Here is a 16,487-nt window from a genome sequence, read left to right as displayed (position 1 = left end):
GCAGGGCATCCACACTGTACGCCCAGAAATCCAATTATTTAGACGACCCTCCAAGCGGCCGCTCCTCCCAAAACCAACCGAGGGGAATATCCAATGAATATTAAAATGGATGTTATTAGACATGTACCTCCTTATTTAGCCATTCACCCATGATAAAAGTGATCCACGCTAATGAGAACCAGACCTAGAAACTCCCACTGTCACAGGGTCTTTGTGTCTTCGTGGGTCCTCGTGGGACAATATCTGATATATTCGGGTGGGTTTGGTATGATTATTCAATTATTTGTTTTGAATACATTTACAGTGGAGCCTTTTCCCACTCTAAAAACATGGCATGCTCACGTCAGCTCATCCATTATTCAGCAGCAGGCACGTGGGATGCACGTCTTTGTCATGTGGGCATCAGCAGTGGTTAACTCAGATGGACATATGGAGGTCTTACACTCAACCTCAGACTCGTTTGTTGTCATGAGACCACCCCCCAGCCCACCCCCACCCCTCCTTATTTTAGTGGGTGTATTAGGGAGATTGGCTCTTGTCCCCTTCATCCTCTCCTCCCTCCTCTGTGTCCAACACAACACACACCCAAAGCCCTGCAGTGCATTTCCTCTGAATGCATGCGACTGGACGGCGAGACCAGGGGAGGGACAACGATGACAGGGAAGGGAGGGAACGAACAGAAACGTAGAATGGTGTGCAGTGAAATGAAACCAGTGGTACTGTTGACATTAGAGACAGTGAGCGGGGCGGTGCGTCCAAAAGAAACGCAGTCCTCCTCATAAAGAAGAGCCATCTTCCTCAGAGCCACTGCCGTTTTCCTTTTTATTCCCCTTTTTTTTGTGCCTGTCTCCTCCCTCTTCCCGCCTCCCTCCCGGTCTACAAGATGTGCTGATTGGCCAACAGGGCTGCAAAACCCCCCCTCCCCCCCAGCAGCTATAGCCAGTGTCTGGCTGGTGGCATAGCACCTTCTGGCGCCTCATTGGCTTGCTGCTGCCTACAGTGCAGCAGAGGAGGGGAGCTGGTTCAAGGCGCTAGGCTCCCTCTCGTCAGCGGGGTACAACACGCTGAGATTTCATCCGGGCTGCCTGTGTTTATCATTTTTCCCCTTTTTCTCCATTGTTGTCTCAACCACCGGACCGTTCTCCTTCCACGTATTTTTTCCCCTCTGGCGTTTTTGCCTGGTGCCCCCCTGCTATGAGTGCACCTCCTGCTTGGAATAACCGCGTCGCCCCTCGGCTCATCTGAGGGAACACACAGACGTCAAGGATTACGATCTGCGTCTTTTCTGCGCGGAGGCTTTTCTGTGTTGTTGCGCCGCTGAGGTGAGACGCTGGTGTATGGCGGCGTGTCCGCGGGGAGCCATCATGTTTTAATGTATGAGGAGTGGGTCCATAGAGGAGGGAGAAGAGGAACGACATGTGGGACAGTATTGACTAACACCCCCCCAGACCTCCAACCTGCTGTTTGTCACCGGGAAGGGGGGGGAGTGGGATGGGTTGGTGGTTGTGGGGGCGCTGGTGTGTGTGTGTGTGTATGCGGTGGGGGGCTGGTCTCTGCTTGTCAAGGAGGCTTGTCTAGGAGCAGACAAGCCCCATCTTAATTGTGTCAGTTTTACACCACAGCATTTGTAATGAGTACCTAATTAACGTGTACCACTAGACTAAAGGTGGGCATGTCCGGTTTAATGTGTAACCATTTGGTTGACCTTTACATTTGCACAGAAACGGCTCATGCATGTACTGTTTTTTTTTTCATGTCGCATTCTGTATTTTGCTCTTTTGGTTGCCCAAGCAGGGACCGACATTTCATTTTTTTATATGACCTGTAAAAAAAACTGCCGACCATGCAATACTTTTTATATGTAACCCTGAATTATCTTCAATAAAATGGATCTTCCATCTACACCTGGTGGCAGGTGTTGATGCCGGACTCTGTGCCCCAGTGTAAACCTGCCCCTCTCTCTTCCAGTCTCTCGGCCACAGGGGTGGGCTTCGTTCTGGTCATCGACCGCCGGCAGGACCGATGGGCGGCCGTCAAGGGGACCCTGCTTCGGATCGCAGTGAGTTTCATCTTGTGGTGTTTTATGTTGCTGGACATGTTTGTTTGTCCCCCCCCCCCCCCCCCCCCCCGGTCCTTGTATGGACTGCAGGCTTTATGGTTTATGTGTACGCAGCCTATATGCAGGATGTCAAATCAATCATTCAAATCAAATGTGTTGACAGAGCACATTTATAAATAACCTGCGTCGACCTCATGCCGTACACGTTTATGCTAGCAGATTGCAGCAAACAAACAAACAAACACAGAATACACATACAAAGGCAGAGCACACCGTTTAAATGCTATTGTCTTTGAGACAAGTTTTAATTATGTGGATTGAAGGACATTCCTGGCTCACTCTGGGCCTTTGTGCGTTGACGATGCACGACAGTAAGTATGATCGTCCTGTGTACAGAAAAGGCAATGACTCTGTGTGACCTTATTTGACAGTGTTACCATTTGATAAACAAAAAAATAGATTATGCTCGATTCAATGAAACCCCATTCACAAAACTGGTTGAAAAAACACCTTAATTACAACGTAGGAAGGACCAGTGAGTTGACTTGATGGTGTAGGAGCTGTACATAAATTCCAACCCCATTGTTTGGGATTTGGGGTCTTTCTTTACGTTTCTCTCTGTTTATGTTGTGGTGGGTGACAGAGAAACATCTTTCAAGTGCTGAAAGAGGTTGGATGGATTCTGCGAGCAGCAGAAGGGCTTGTTAGTATTAATGGTGTGACCGGCCCCCTCCCTACACCCCCCACCCATTCATGTACACCTCCCTTCCACCCAAGCCCGCCATGTGTTTCCATCACCCGGGGGGGAGAAATAAAGCAGTGGCTGCCAGGAATACAGGGGAGGGGACTGTGCTTTGCTCTGGCATGGCTCGTGCATTGTGTGCAAGGCCCCATGAATGTGACAAGGAGACGCCTTGGATGTGATTGCTTGATTCATGACTTCATCGTCATTATCATCATTGTTAACATGTTGTCACCACGACGACAAGGAATTGAAAAAAGATGGCTACTTGCAAAACATGGGTGCGTACAAGAGAAAAAAATGGCGTGAGAGAAGGGGAGAGAGAGTTAGTAAGAAACAGATAGAGAATGATGCAGCAAGATGGAGAGACACTAAGAGATAGAGTAGGGCTTAGCATCTCAGAAAAAAGGAAAGATAAAATGTGTGTTTACTTCTGATGCATTAAGGGAAGGAAAGACAAAAAGACAGACAGAAGGAGTGTGTGTGTGTGTGTGTGTGTGTGTGTGTGTGTGTGTGTGTGTGTGTGTGTGTGTGTGTGTGTGTGTGTGTGTGTGTGTGTGTGTGTGTGTGTGTGTGTACAATACATATCTAAGGATGTAAATATTGCTGGCCATAAGGGGTGTGCCTGTCCTCCTGTCGTTGTGTAATGCTGTGTCTTGCCTAGTAACCTACTTTGAGCAGCAGAGCAATTCATACTCTCATCATTCAGTAATCAGCTGTGGAAGCCAGGGGCTCACTTCAAGCAGCACACACACACACACACACACACACACACACACACACACAAAGTATGTAGAGGTAAACCCCTATCTCCCTCCTTCCCTCCTCTACCGCCATCCGCACTCCATCTCCTATGCTCCTTTTAGTGGGATTCACGCGTTGGTGTTCGTCTTTAAATGCACCATCATCAGCCCGCTTTCCCCCTTCCAATTCACCTCTGTATCTCCTTTGAGTTTCTGAAAAAGAAATGGGTGGCAAGGAAGATTCACTGTAATTGACTTACCCTCATTGTCTCTCTCTCCCCCCCCCCCATCTCTCTTTCTCTTTCTCTCTCTCTCTCTAATATACACCTGCTTGTTCTTGCTTACCCCCCTCCCAGCTGGCTGTGTGCCAACAGGCTTATCTGATTGAATGGGGGAGGGCTGAAAAGGGGGTGGGTGGGTGAGCTCGGGGTCTCCCCCTCAACGCACCAGAGGTTTGCACAGCATATTGCGCTTTTGCGCTAAGGCACTAAACAATATTAGTTCATTATATTGTCCCCATTAGAAGGTTGTGATATTGCTATGCAGACATTGCTATGCATCCTTCAAGCCACATAAACATTCAATTTACACGCACACACACACACGCACGCACGCACGCACACACACACACACACACACACACACACACACACACACACACTCAGCGTTTCTTCATTCAGCAGCACGTCTGCTCTGTTTTGATGACTACACCATGGTAACGTGTTGTAAGTGTGGTGCCTACCAGTGTGTTGTTTTTTTCTTCATTTCACAACACAACAAAAACAGATAAACAATAAACTAGAGTTCCCATGGTTTTCCCTAGCCGCCAGTATGGATGGGTTGGTTTACGTTTTACACCAATGGTGAGCCAATGGTGACCAATGGTTTTAAACCATTGGTCAAGAGGTATATTGGTGAGGTGTAGGGGGTCTGAAGTGGATCTGCTGTTTTACTGTCTGTAGATCAGCAGACGCATCCTGACTGCGCACGATAACCCTCCAGTGTTTACATTACAAAGTGCATGCGTGGGTAAGCAGACACCAAAGCGATATGTTGGAAACACTAAATTGTTCGATTGTAAAAGCAGTGCATACATACATACATATGTGTATGAAAAAAACACCCATCAAAATACTAATATAAAACAAGAAAAAACATACACACACATACACAAAAACACAGATATTATCCACTACAGCTATAGTGGAGAAAAGGAACAAAAGAAGAACCGTTTGAAGCTTCAAAGAGGGGAGAGGGAGAGGTGACCCCCGAACCCCCAGGGGACAAGGGGAGGCCCCGTGCCCCTCTTTCAGTTGAATGGAGCTTTATTAATCCCACAGAGCCCTGCCGGTGGTTTCATCCACACCGATGACTGGGGGCTAGTGAACGCCGGCACGTGTTGAGCATCAGCACCCATCTGGGCTCGGAAAACCATTGTGGTCAGCCAATAGGATGATAGATGACCACTCAGGAGGTCAGCCCATAGTCAGGGAAAGCAATACGCAGTGCACACACTTTTACAAGTGTGAATCCATACTTGTGTGTGTGTGTCTGTGTATATATGTAAACAAGTGTGAATGCATGCTTATGTGCGTGTGTGTAAATAATAACAGATTGATGTGCAATGACGATTGTTCCCTGCAAGCTGTGGCTCTTGTGCCGTCTGATGTGAGAGATTAACCGATTCAGTCTGATTGCGAGGGCTAGTTTTAAGGTAAGAAGGGGACGGCCCCGTGGGTCGGTTTGGTGGTGGTAGCATCTCTTTGACAGACAGCGGATGGGGAGGGTCCTCATTAAAGGCCTGTAGCGTTAGCGTCAGTCAGGCAGTCCCCAGATACTCTCACCGCACATTATACAGCCCACTCCCCCTCCAGTCCGTCTGAGGGTGTGTGTGTGTGTGCGTGCACGTGGTGTGTATGAGGGTGTGTGCGTCTTCTGTTCATCCATCAAGGGCTTTGTGATGATGATAAAAAAGACAGTTCTGGGTGTGTGTGTGTGTGTGTGTTTGCATGCGTGTGTGTGTTAAAAAAGGGTGTGGGAGTTAAAAAGAGAGAGAGACAGAGAGCGAGAAAAGAACTGTGTCTGAGAGCGGTTCACAGTGTCTCCTGTTATCAAAGAACAAAGCCTGGGTGAAGCGTGACCGCTGAAGCCCACCGGCGGTCCACACATCCACGGCTGAGTGGCTTGGGGCCCCGGGCCCTCTCGTCCACATCCGTCCGTGGTGGTTAACCGTCAGCAAAAAAAACATTCCACAACATTCAGTTCAACTTCGCTTTCATTTCGATACTTGTAACTTCCTACAATTAAACCAGCTAGATGTTTTCGCCGCGTTCAATAGACCTCATAAAATATCATTATTATCTCCAATACCAGTGGTGCAGAAAGGTTTAGTTTTATCATCCGTTCAGCAGTGGAAACGTTGAATTGATCCCTTAAGTTCCCTTAATAGCCCCATATCCCGAGTGGTGGCCTGCTCGTTAATGAGGTGCTCATGTCTTTTCTGCCGAGGACGGCATTCCTCAACTGCCTAGGTGGGGGGGAGGGATGTAATCAGCACAGGTCATTAGCTAATTATGCCAGCATTAACAACAACTGCAGTGCTCCAGCATAGCGTATCCCTTGTGACCTACGTCCTAGCAAATTCCTAGCCATCAACGTCTTATACTTTAAACTGTTATACTTATTATTCTTATATGCATCCATCCATTGCAGTTGTTCTGTTCAATATCAAAGTCAATCTATATAAGGTTTCCTGTTAGCAGCCTCTAGTGGCTTGGGTTGTAGCTACAGTTAAAGCCATATCATTTTGAGATGGCAGTAACTGTTTTCTAAGGGGGCGGGGTCAGGCAAAAATGAACCAGAATAAAATGATAGATGAAGAGAAAAGTTACACTGTGCAGGTTTAAGGCTGAGATCAAAGCATGCGGCCGGTTTAATGGTTTCATGTCTTGTAGTTTTGAGACGCATGTCAATTGATTTGATAGCGTGTTCAACCGCCGATCCTACAAAACAAACCTCAAGGCTGGGGCCCATCTAAGTGGTATAAGTGCCAGCTGTGCACGATGAAGACTGATGTTGTGATTCTGCTCCTTGTAAAGGCGTCTTGGGAGGGCAGGGCGGCTGATGCAGTCATCATTTTTCATTTGCTTGACAGAATCGCATCTCAGATCAGAATTAAGAGAATGTCACAGCCCAAGGACACGTCGTGATGGGGGATGAGAGAGAGAGAGAGAGAGAGAGCGCTCCTAGGACATTCTCTGCCTCTGCTGGTGTTTGCGATGCAGTGTGCCTCCTCTGACCTTCATCTCTCCTGCCCAGGGCTCCTTCCCAGGGAACCTCCAGCTGGTTCTGGTTCTGAGGCCCACCACTCTGCTGCAGCGCACGCTCTCCGACATCCTCTTCAAGTTCAACAAGGATGAGTTCAAGATGAAGGTGCCGGTAGGTGGAGAGCTACGTCCCAGAAGCAGCAGTAGTTCTGCTACTCATGTTTACTATTAGTAATTTAGCAGATGCTTTTACCCAAAGCAACTCACGGTGAATTCAGATACCTGCCATTAAGGAGCGGGTAGGGGTTGAGTGTCTTGCTCAGGGATGGGGATCAAACCCAGAACCTCTAGGCTGGGAGTCGAACCCCCTACCCACTATACTATCTTACCCCCTCCAGTAGTTATAAATAGGGCTGGGCGTTTAATCGAATTTTGATCGCGATTTCGATTTTAGCGTCAAACGATCACAAAATTCACATAATGTTTTATAGAAAGGGCAGAACAGCTGGATACATATGTGTTTATCATTTTAGATTGGAACATTTTCTTTTTGACCATTTTGTGTATTTTTTTAAGGCGAAATTTCAAAGTTCTCAGTTACAAAAAAAGAATTCGGAGAGACATGCTGAATAAATACAACATGTTTTTAAGCTCAAAAAGAATTGTTTGAATAATCGTGATTTCAATATTGACCGAAATAATCGTGATTAGGATTTTTCCCATAATCGAGCAGCCCTAGTTATAACTGCAGCAGTAGTAATAACTGTAGCAGTAGTTATAGTATCATGAGAAGTAGAAGCACTTGTAGTAGCAGTAACCGCAGCAGAAAGGATTGGATGTGTGTGTTTATATGTTGCGTGTGTCGTGCTCCTCTGCAGGTGATCATGCTGAGCTCTGTGACGGAGCTCCACTCCTACATAGAGCGCAGTCAGCTGACCCAGGAGCTGGGGGGAACCCAGGAGTACTGCCACGAGAAGTGGATCTCTCACCGCACCGTGAGTCCAACCTCTCTGCATATGTCCAACTTGTTTAAGTCATTTGAAAAAACCGCCTGGTAGTACATTTTACATTCAGGACATCAGAACCAGCTAGCATGCCAATGGTACGTCACCATACGTGTGTATTTAATGTCATTTGCCATTTTGTGTGTGTGTGTGTGTGTGTGTGTGTGTGTGTGTGTGTGTGTGTGTGTTTGTGTGTGTGTGCGTGCGGTGTGTGTGTGTGTCGCCGTCACCGCATCAGGCCATCGAGGGCTTTGCGCTGATGGTGAAGAAGACGGCTCAGAGCCTGCAGGTGTTTGGCACGGAGCTGGCTGAGACGGAGCTCCCGGGCGACATCCAGGCCACTGCCAGCCTGCTGGGGACCCACACCAGCAAGAAGGACCACATGAAGGTGACCATACCCTGCCCTCTCTGTCTCCCTCTCGCTGCCGCTCACTCACCCATGTACCTTCAACAGACTTGGCTGTGTTCGCATAGGCTGTTGAAACTGGGTCATTTCGACAGAGTGCAATATAGCAACTGAGATGTGTGAGAAGTTACTTTAATGTCACAAGGAGCTCCATACCATTGCCAATTAGTTCGTAACGCACACACACAAGAAAGGGTGTTTTTGACGTGTGTGTGTGTGTGTGTGTGTGTGTGTGTGTGTGTGTGTGTGTGTGTGTGTGTGCGCGCTCAGGGGGATATGCTGGTGGCACTGGCCCAGGGCAGCAGGCTGCTGGAGAGCATCAATGAGCCAGTGGTCCGAGACCCGGACCACAACATGAACCAGGACGAACTAGAGAACCTCGCTACTGTGCAGAGGTCAGCTCGCAAGCCCAACACTGCAGCCAATATGCACACAGAGTGCGAATTTTGTTTCATAATTGTAGTGTGACCCAACAATATTTAGATTGCTTGAATTTCATATTTTTCTCGATTTATTCATACATTTTTACATGTTAGTTAATATTTACTCCAAACTCTAATGTTGATACTAATGAATATCACACAGTTGCCTCCTTATATCCAATAATTCATTTTTAAAGATTTACATTTCGTACATTTGTGACAGTTATTGATCGGCATTCATTGGCATTCAACCGGGTCCTACCATCTCGGTTAAATGGAATGGAAATGGAATCGCATGTTCATGTCAGACTGAAGTTACTAGACCAATTTTTTTGCCTCATCGGTTTTGTACCCCATTACTGCTGCCTTCTGGTTCCTCTCTCCCTCTCCCCCCAAGCATCCTCTGTATCCCTCCCTTGTTGTTGTGTTCATCTCTCTCCATCTCTCGGCTCTTGTCAGGCTGCTATCACAGTTGGACGAGACCGAGCGGGCGTTCGATCAGTTTTGGGCGCGGCACCAAACAAAACTGACCCAATGTCTTCAGCTGCGCCACTTTGAGCACGATTACAAAGAGGTTAGTCTGAGGCCGTGGACCGCTCTGTAGACAGTGAGACCTCTTCTGTAGACTCTCATTCAACCCTCACACTACTGATGTTGTTGTTGTCTGTTTAGGTGATGGCCCAGATCGACCAGGTGTCTGAGAAGCTGGGAACGTTCTCCGAAGTGGGCATCAGCCCTGCGCACGCCGACCACATCTTCCGTGACCTGACAAACTATGAGGGAAAAGTCTGTGTGAGTGATACAGACCACTACATTTAATATAGTGGCACGCTGGCGCAGTGGTCAGCACCGCTGCCTCACTGCAAACAGGTCCTGGGTTCAAACTCCGCTGTATAGTGTTTGTATGTTCTCTCCGTGTTCATGTGACTTCCACTTGGGGCTCCAGTTTCGCCTATCACTAAAAGAAGTACACACACGTCTACAAGACCTGGGTTAAAAGTAGAAGACTAATTTCGCCCAATGGGGACAGTAAAATGTATATTCTATGCTAGGCATTACATGATACAGGGACACACCCCAGGGTCTATTAGTTTCCCAGGATATACAACCCTGCCCCAATGACCTCCCTAGCCTTCGGGCCTCCTACATAATGGACTACTTAACCCTCCCCCTCTCCCTCAACAGGAGTTGCTGGACCGAACCGCGGCTCTGGCCCAGGAGGGTGACTCGCTGATCCAGAACTCGCACTACGCGGAGGACTCCCTCCAGAGCAGCTGCAGCGAGCTGCGAGCCCTGAGCTCCGAGCTGAGCAGCTCCCTGAGGGCAAAGAAGGACTTCCTCCTCCAGGCCATGGAGCTCCACCACAGCCTGGAGAGGGTGAGGGAGCCACACACACACACACACACACACACACACACACACACACACACACACACACACACACACAAATAAACATACACATTCCTACTCCTCCATCTCCACCTTAAAGTTGCTTTAGTTCTGATTATTTGAGATTGAGAGAGAACATTTCGAAACTAAACAGTCAATACCAAGTCGACGCTCCCTACGTTTCTCCACCAATGAGAAGGGCTGCATACAACTTTGATCGACAGACCAAATGGATATCCCAAACCAATCAGGGAAGAGATGCTTTGATTGGTCAGAAAGGAGTTGGGCGCGGTGTAAATTTGATCTTAACTGTCTCACACAGAGGCAAATGCAGTCACCTCAAAACAGATATTCTCACAGTGTATTCCACTTAACGGACAGCCGACCGATAGCTACCCGATTTCTACGCAATGACACAATGTCTCTTAATTCGTAAGGCACCTCTAAATAGCCCTCCTGCCTTCCCCCGTCTCCTGCCTTCCCTCCTGCCTTCCCTCGTCAGGCGGCCAAGTGGTGCGACGACGGCATCTACCTGCTGGCCTCGCAGCCCGTTGACCGCTGCCAGTCCCACGAGGGGGCGGAGGCGGCGCTGCAGGAGCTGGAGCGCTACCTGGAGGCCGCGGGCCAGAACCTGCTGACCGACCGGGCCACCGTCTGCACCCAGTACGAGGCCGTGCTCAACCAGGAGTTCATGGTACAGAGTCCCAGTAGAGTCCCTGATGCGACGCATGCTAACAGCGCTGCAACATTCACTGCGTTGAAGTTGCAATCACGACCTTTGCCCTCTGGCCTTAAAAACCGAAATGAAATGGATTTTCAAATGACAAACCGTTGCAACTCAGCAATTTCTTAATGATTATTTTTGAATGGATAATCTGTTAGTCTTAATGAATAATCACAATATTGAGCAAAATTATCTTTTGTCATAATCGTACAGCCCTATATACAATTATGACCTAACTTGCTACTACTCATATTGTTTATATACAATATGAGTACATTTTATGTACACATAATGTGTACATTTTATGTACACGTTATTACTCTTCTTTACATTTTTCATCTTTTTAATTTTTACTTATGTCCTGTACGCTCTGCTGTGACACACACATTTCCTGTCTGGGATAAATAAAGTAGCATCGTATGATACTTTATTTATCATCTCATTTTGACTCAATTGTGACTGAACCTGATAGAGCTGGTTCTGCAGGGTCACACACACACCAGGGTGAGGGGTTCTAACATGAACCATGCTTCCAACGTATGCTCTGAAAGCGTCCACCAAACGGCCCTCCACAAATCGTTACTAACCCTGTCCTCTCCCGCGGACCAGGACCAAGTGGAGAAGGTGCTCCAGAAGCAGACTTCCATGCAGGAGATGTTTGAGAAGAGGAGGATCAGCCTGAAGAAGCTAGCGGCCAAACAGACCAGACCCGTGCAGCCGGTGGCCCCGAGGCCAGAGGCCATTATCAAGTCCCCTCTCAACTCACCAGGTCTGTGCCTCACAAACAACAACCGGAAATAAACGGCACACCCATGTTAATGCTTTAAGGGATGAATAATGAAAAAAGGCCCACATTATTGCATTATTAAAAATGTCAAAGCACAGTATGCAACAAAAATGCACGCTCACAAAAATGAGACAGACAGGTTCATTATTATATTGTAAAATGGATCAGGTCCCGGCATGCCAAGCATTCCCTCGCAATGTCAGTGTGCCCGGTCACTCTGGCGGGGAACCGTTGATCTATGACCCATTCTGCTTCAGCCTCATGGTTGAGCTCCACCTTGCCCTATGGCTCGGCTGTGGACCAGCCTGACCTTGGACTGCTGCTCTTAACCCTACCCTGCTCTTCCTGCTACGTCTTAAGTGCACGTCAATGTGCTTGATTGTTTTCTCCGTCCCTATGTCAGCACACAGAGCACAACAGGAGAAGAACCTCCTAGAAGGAGACTCTGGGAATGACGTCAGTTGTAAAAAGGTATGTGGTAAACTCAGTGGGCATAAAGCATGGTGTCACACAGCCAATGATCATGAGGTCACATGGTGTGTGTGTGTGTACATATGCGTGTGTGTTTCCAGGACGACGGTCAGCAGCAGAACGGAGGCATCCACAGCCGACAAGCTTCTCAGTCGGAGCAGGAGGAGAACCTGGCTGTGTTGAGACGGTGAGCCAGCGGACCATAAATCAATCACAATCACTCACAGCCTACCCTCCCATCCGGGGCTTCCATGTATGCCCTAGTCTGTTGAATACATTGTGTTCTCCCCCCTCTCCAGACATGTCATGAATGAGCTCCTGGAGACAGAGAGAGCCTACGCAGAGGAGCTCCTCTGTGTTCTTCAGGTAGCCCCCACGCTCATATCCCAAACACATGTCAAATGTTAGAAGGAAAACTAAAGAGCAAGTGTGCCTTATCGTTGACTTTTTCACTGCTATATCGCAGGGCTATGCAGCAGAGATGGACAACCCAGCGATGGCTCATCTGATGCCCGCAGCACTGCAGAACAAAAAGGACGTCCTGTTTGGCAACATGCTAGAGATCTACCACTTCCACAAGAGGTGACGCTCATTTCAAATGAAGACTTATATCTGATGCAAATGTCTCCATGTATTTCTATTTTTTTTTTTTTGTAATTCTCTAAAAATTGTTCTGAATGTTCTTATTTCTTTTGAATGATTTACTGTCCTGTATTACTGCTGCTGTCACACCCTGACTCAATCAGTTTGCCTTTATCTTTAACATTATCTTTGACTATATCTTTGGCTTTAACCTAATCCCAACCCTTAACTTTAACTTGTTTGTTTCAGGACGTTTCTGAGGGAGCTGGAAGAGTACACAGACGTCCCTGAGTTGGTGGGAAGATGCTTCCTGGAGCGGGTGCGTGATGACTGCTCTCTGTGTTGTTATTGAAAGTGGGTGTGTGCACCGTAATGCCGGTTTCTGCTGCTCACACGCCCACTGTGTGTGTGTCTGGTTAAGATGACGGAGCTGCAGATCTATGAGAAGTACTGTCAGAACAAGCCCCGCTCCGAGAGCCTGTGGAGGCAGTGCTCCGACTGCGCCTTCTTCCAGGTAGGCCACGCTTGGACAGCTCACACACACACACACATACGTACACGTAGACACACGCATAATGTGACACACATATACATACATACACAAACACGGAGACAAATACACACGCAGACAAACACGCACGCACACACACACACACAAACACACAAACGCACACGCACACAGAGACACACACGTAGACACACACACATACAGGCAGACGCACACAAGCACGGACGCACAAAGACATATAAATGCATACACAAAAACATATACTTACACACACAGACACACACCACATATTTAATTATTTATATATTATATTTATTTTGCGTCAGGAATGCCAAAAGAAGTTGGAGCATAAGCTGGGCTTGGATTCCTACCTTCTGAAGCCTGTTCAAAGGATCACCAAGTATCAGCTCCTACTGAAGGTACAGCTATCTGTCTTTGGGCCGTGACAGAGGTTTTTTTCGCCAATGGGTTGTCTGCGAGGCTCCCAAGTGCTCATTGTGCGCGTCTTTCTACAGGAAATGCTCAAGTACAGCAAGGGCTGTGAGGGGACCGATGACCTCCAGGAGGCGCTGTCGTCCATCCTGGGCATCCTGAAGGCCGTCAACGACTCAATGCACCTCATCGCCATCACTGGCTACGAGGTGGGCCGCAGGAAGACCCCCGCCAGTCTCATGACCGCATCACCTTTGCTGCTTAAGAATCCATAGAGTAGAGCAAAGTAGAACGACCCAATCTTTATCAGCTAGATCTAAGGATCTCGCCCTCGCTTATTTATTTTATGGAAGAGATGAGAGAAATAACTATTTAACAAATTGTCATTTTTAACTACGTGCATCCAAATGTACTACTGTAATAGCAATTAGCATCTCCCTCACTCTCTTCTTTTAAACATGTCTTGAATTCTGCCTCAATGTTGGACTTTCATGTGAATTTAAATTGAGAAATGTGTGCATCGCACTCATAGATAGTATTCATATTTGGAAGTTGAGCGTAGCATGAGATCGGAGAGGAACCCTTGCATTCCTATCAAAACGCAGAGGTCCTGGCCAGGAGACAAACCATTACGAGAGCAGAGGAGACGCTACTGAGTGGACATAGAGCTTGTTCTCTGTGGGAGAGAGATGGGATTTGATGTTGGGTTTAAAGGAGAACCAAACCCCAACACCACTTGTGGATTGGTTTACATTAGAGGACTCCCTCTGTTGGTCAAACACCAGTACTGCATGCATAACCTGTTAATGCAGGCGAATGAGGGAAACCTATCCCAGTCGGTTCTTCATCCCCATGTCTCCCCGGTGCGTTCCCCCCGGCAGGGTAATCTGACGGAGTTGGGCCGGCTGCTCATGCAGGGCTCGTTCAGCGTGTGGACGGAGCACAAGAAGGGCCACGCCAAGGTGAAGGACCTGGCGCGCTTCAAGCCCATGCAGCGCCACCTCTTCCTGCACGAGAAGGCGCTGCTGTTCTGCAAGCGCCGGGAGGAGAACGGCGAAGGCTACGAGAAGGCCCCCTCCTACAGCTTCAAGCAGTCCCTCAGCGTGAGTCCCCTGCCCGCTCCCACTGGAGCTCAGAGCACTCGGGGCTCTGCTAGAGGGTACGCTAACGGACGCTAACGCTCATTTAGGCTAACGTTGGTCTACACCTGTTTTCCGTACAGATGAGTGCGGTCGGTATTACTGAGAACGCAAAGGGCGACAACAAGAAGTTTGAAATTTGGTGCAACTCCCGGGAGGAGGTGTACATTGTTCAGGTATGCTGAAACGTCCAGGTTTATAAGTAAATATTGGTTTAGCACACACACAAAACACAAATATATTAGAGAACACAGAACACATAATAGTTATACGTGATATTGTTGTTGTTAAATAATTATTCAGTAATTACAATTGATTCAATATGATTGCTATTTAAATAGTTATTTAATTGTTTCAGGCACCAAGTGCTGACGTAAAAACCACCTGGGTGAACGAGATCCGGAAGGTTCTGACCACCCAGCTGGAGGCGTACAGAGGTACCGTCAAAAACAATGCCATGATTACATATCCTGTAAATCCAACATTTAGTTCCATTATCCACTCTCAGTATAACCCAGACAACAACATGAAAAATTCCATGTCACTTTGACACGTTCTGTTAGTTAATGTGTTTGCACTTTATGTTTCCGCTTTCAATAGTGGTTAGTTTAATAGTTTTTCCTTTGCTTCTGTAGCTAGCCAGCAGAGGGTGCCAGACCAGGTGTTCCAGTTTCCCCCTGGGGCCGGTGGACCTGTCAGGTAGGCCGGCTTTCATTGTGCAAATGATAAGAAAATAAAAAGGATAGAGTACAATATCAATGCCTTTCTCTATGTATTTTCTAACCCTAACTCTTTTTAACAGTTGCATAGGCATACATGGAACAGCAATTTGATGTCAACCCTTACACTTAAAAATAACCAATGACTTATTTACAAGTGAAATTAGAAAATTTGATTTAAAGAAATATGTTCTAATTATACACATATGCAATAAAACGTAACATTGACTGATGTCTGAACCGGGTTGATGACGGGTTGACGGCCTTGTGCTCGATACAACAGTCCATTGAAGAGCCAGAGAAGTCTGAAGAAGGGCGAGGAGAAGAGAGCTGAGTCGAGCCCCGATGCCATCTCCTGCTCCCTTAAGCCTGCTGTGAAAGGTAGTTTGGGTCCAGGGCCGGACGAGATCGCCACCAGCCCTACCTCAGACAGAGCTGCCGTGGCTAAGAAGCGCTTCACCTTGCAGGGCTTCAGTAACCTAAAACCACAGAAAGGTACGTGTCACATGTTTTAATGCCAGACCTCACCGTTTCCTCAATGCAAATAGATCCTTAGGTCCATTCTCAACTCAGCTTGAAGTAGTTTGAGGTCACCGGTCCAACACGGCATGCTTCCCCTCCACAGAGCCCTCAACCACTGATGATAAGAGCCTCACGTTACCGATGATGCTCCTGCCCGCCCCAGGTACCTCGCACCTCAAGTGGTTCTGTGAAGCCGCAAATTATGCTCTTTGCACGACCTCGGAACTCTAAGCTACAACCGTTGTGCTGTGCCAACGCTAGTGTAGAATATCTCTGTGATGTTTGGCCATTTCATCTCATCTTTTTGTAGTCCGACCGTGTTCCTCTGCTCTGCACTCTTCTGACTCGTGCCTCTGGTTTCTCCTCCTGACAGTAAGCTCTCCCACGAGCCCCGACCACAAGACCAAGCGGCATGAGATCAAGAGTGACCCCACGCCCTTCGGCTTCAAAGGTGGCTACAGTCCGTTAACCCTCTAGGTTCCCCTCTAAGACGGGGCTCAGACATGAAACCAGGATCGAACATTAAAGGTTGTATCGGCGATGTTGGGTGACGTCACTTCTGTTGGTATTTG

The 16,487-nt window shown here is 47.7% G+C and overlaps 1 protein-coding gene across 1 annotated transcript in view; it reads left to right on the top strand.

The window, feature by feature from the left end:
- The window catches only part of mcf2lb (mcf.2 cell line derived transforming sequence-like b), a gene marked incomplete at its 5' end in the record, with an annotated part of 31,331 nt that overhangs the window by 11,066 nt on the left and 3,778 nt on the right, over positions 1-16,487 (top strand). The window contains 25 exons of the mRNA XM_079733197.1: positions 1,969-2,059; positions 6,863-6,982; positions 7,689-7,805; positions 8,053-8,202; positions 8,491-8,615; positions 9,102-9,216; positions 9,315-9,434; positions 9,828-10,019; positions 10,534-10,725; positions 11,365-11,524; positions 11,946-12,013; positions 12,115-12,200; positions 12,313-12,379; positions 12,480-12,595; positions 12,845-12,914; positions 13,017-13,109; positions 13,430-13,522; positions 13,619-13,744; positions 14,417-14,638; positions 14,758-14,850; positions 15,033-15,111; positions 15,310-15,373; positions 15,677-15,888; positions 16,019-16,078; positions 16,289-16,366. Of these exons, the coding sequence (XP_079589323.1) occupies positions 1,969-2,059; positions 6,863-6,982; positions 7,689-7,805; positions 8,053-8,202; positions 8,491-8,615; positions 9,102-9,216; positions 9,315-9,434; positions 9,828-10,019; positions 10,534-10,725; positions 11,365-11,524; positions 11,946-12,013; positions 12,115-12,200; positions 12,313-12,379; positions 12,480-12,595; positions 12,845-12,914; positions 13,017-13,109; positions 13,430-13,522; positions 13,619-13,744; positions 14,417-14,638; positions 14,758-14,850; positions 15,033-15,111; positions 15,310-15,373; positions 15,677-15,888; positions 16,019-16,078; positions 16,289-16,366 (2,909 nt within the window). The remainder of the gene's footprint in view (positions 1-1,968; positions 2,060-6,862; positions 6,983-7,688; positions 7,806-8,052; positions 8,203-8,490; positions 8,616-9,101; positions 9,217-9,314; positions 9,435-9,827; positions 10,020-10,533; positions 10,726-11,364; positions 11,525-11,945; positions 12,014-12,114; positions 12,201-12,312; positions 12,380-12,479; positions 12,596-12,844; positions 12,915-13,016; positions 13,110-13,429; positions 13,523-13,618; positions 13,745-14,416; positions 14,639-14,757; positions 14,851-15,032; positions 15,112-15,309; positions 15,374-15,676; positions 15,889-16,018; positions 16,079-16,288; positions 16,367-16,487) is intronic.

The sequence above is a fragment of the Pollachius pollachius genome (genome assembly GCF_949987615.1).
Source record: "Pollachius pollachius genome assembly, chromosome: 3".
Lineage (NCBI taxonomy): Eukaryota > Metazoa > Chordata > Actinopteri > Gadiformes > Gadidae > Pollachius > Pollachius pollachius.
The sequence above is the reverse complement of the archived record's forward strand: the minus strand, read 5'-3'. Positions and strand labels throughout refer to the sequence as shown.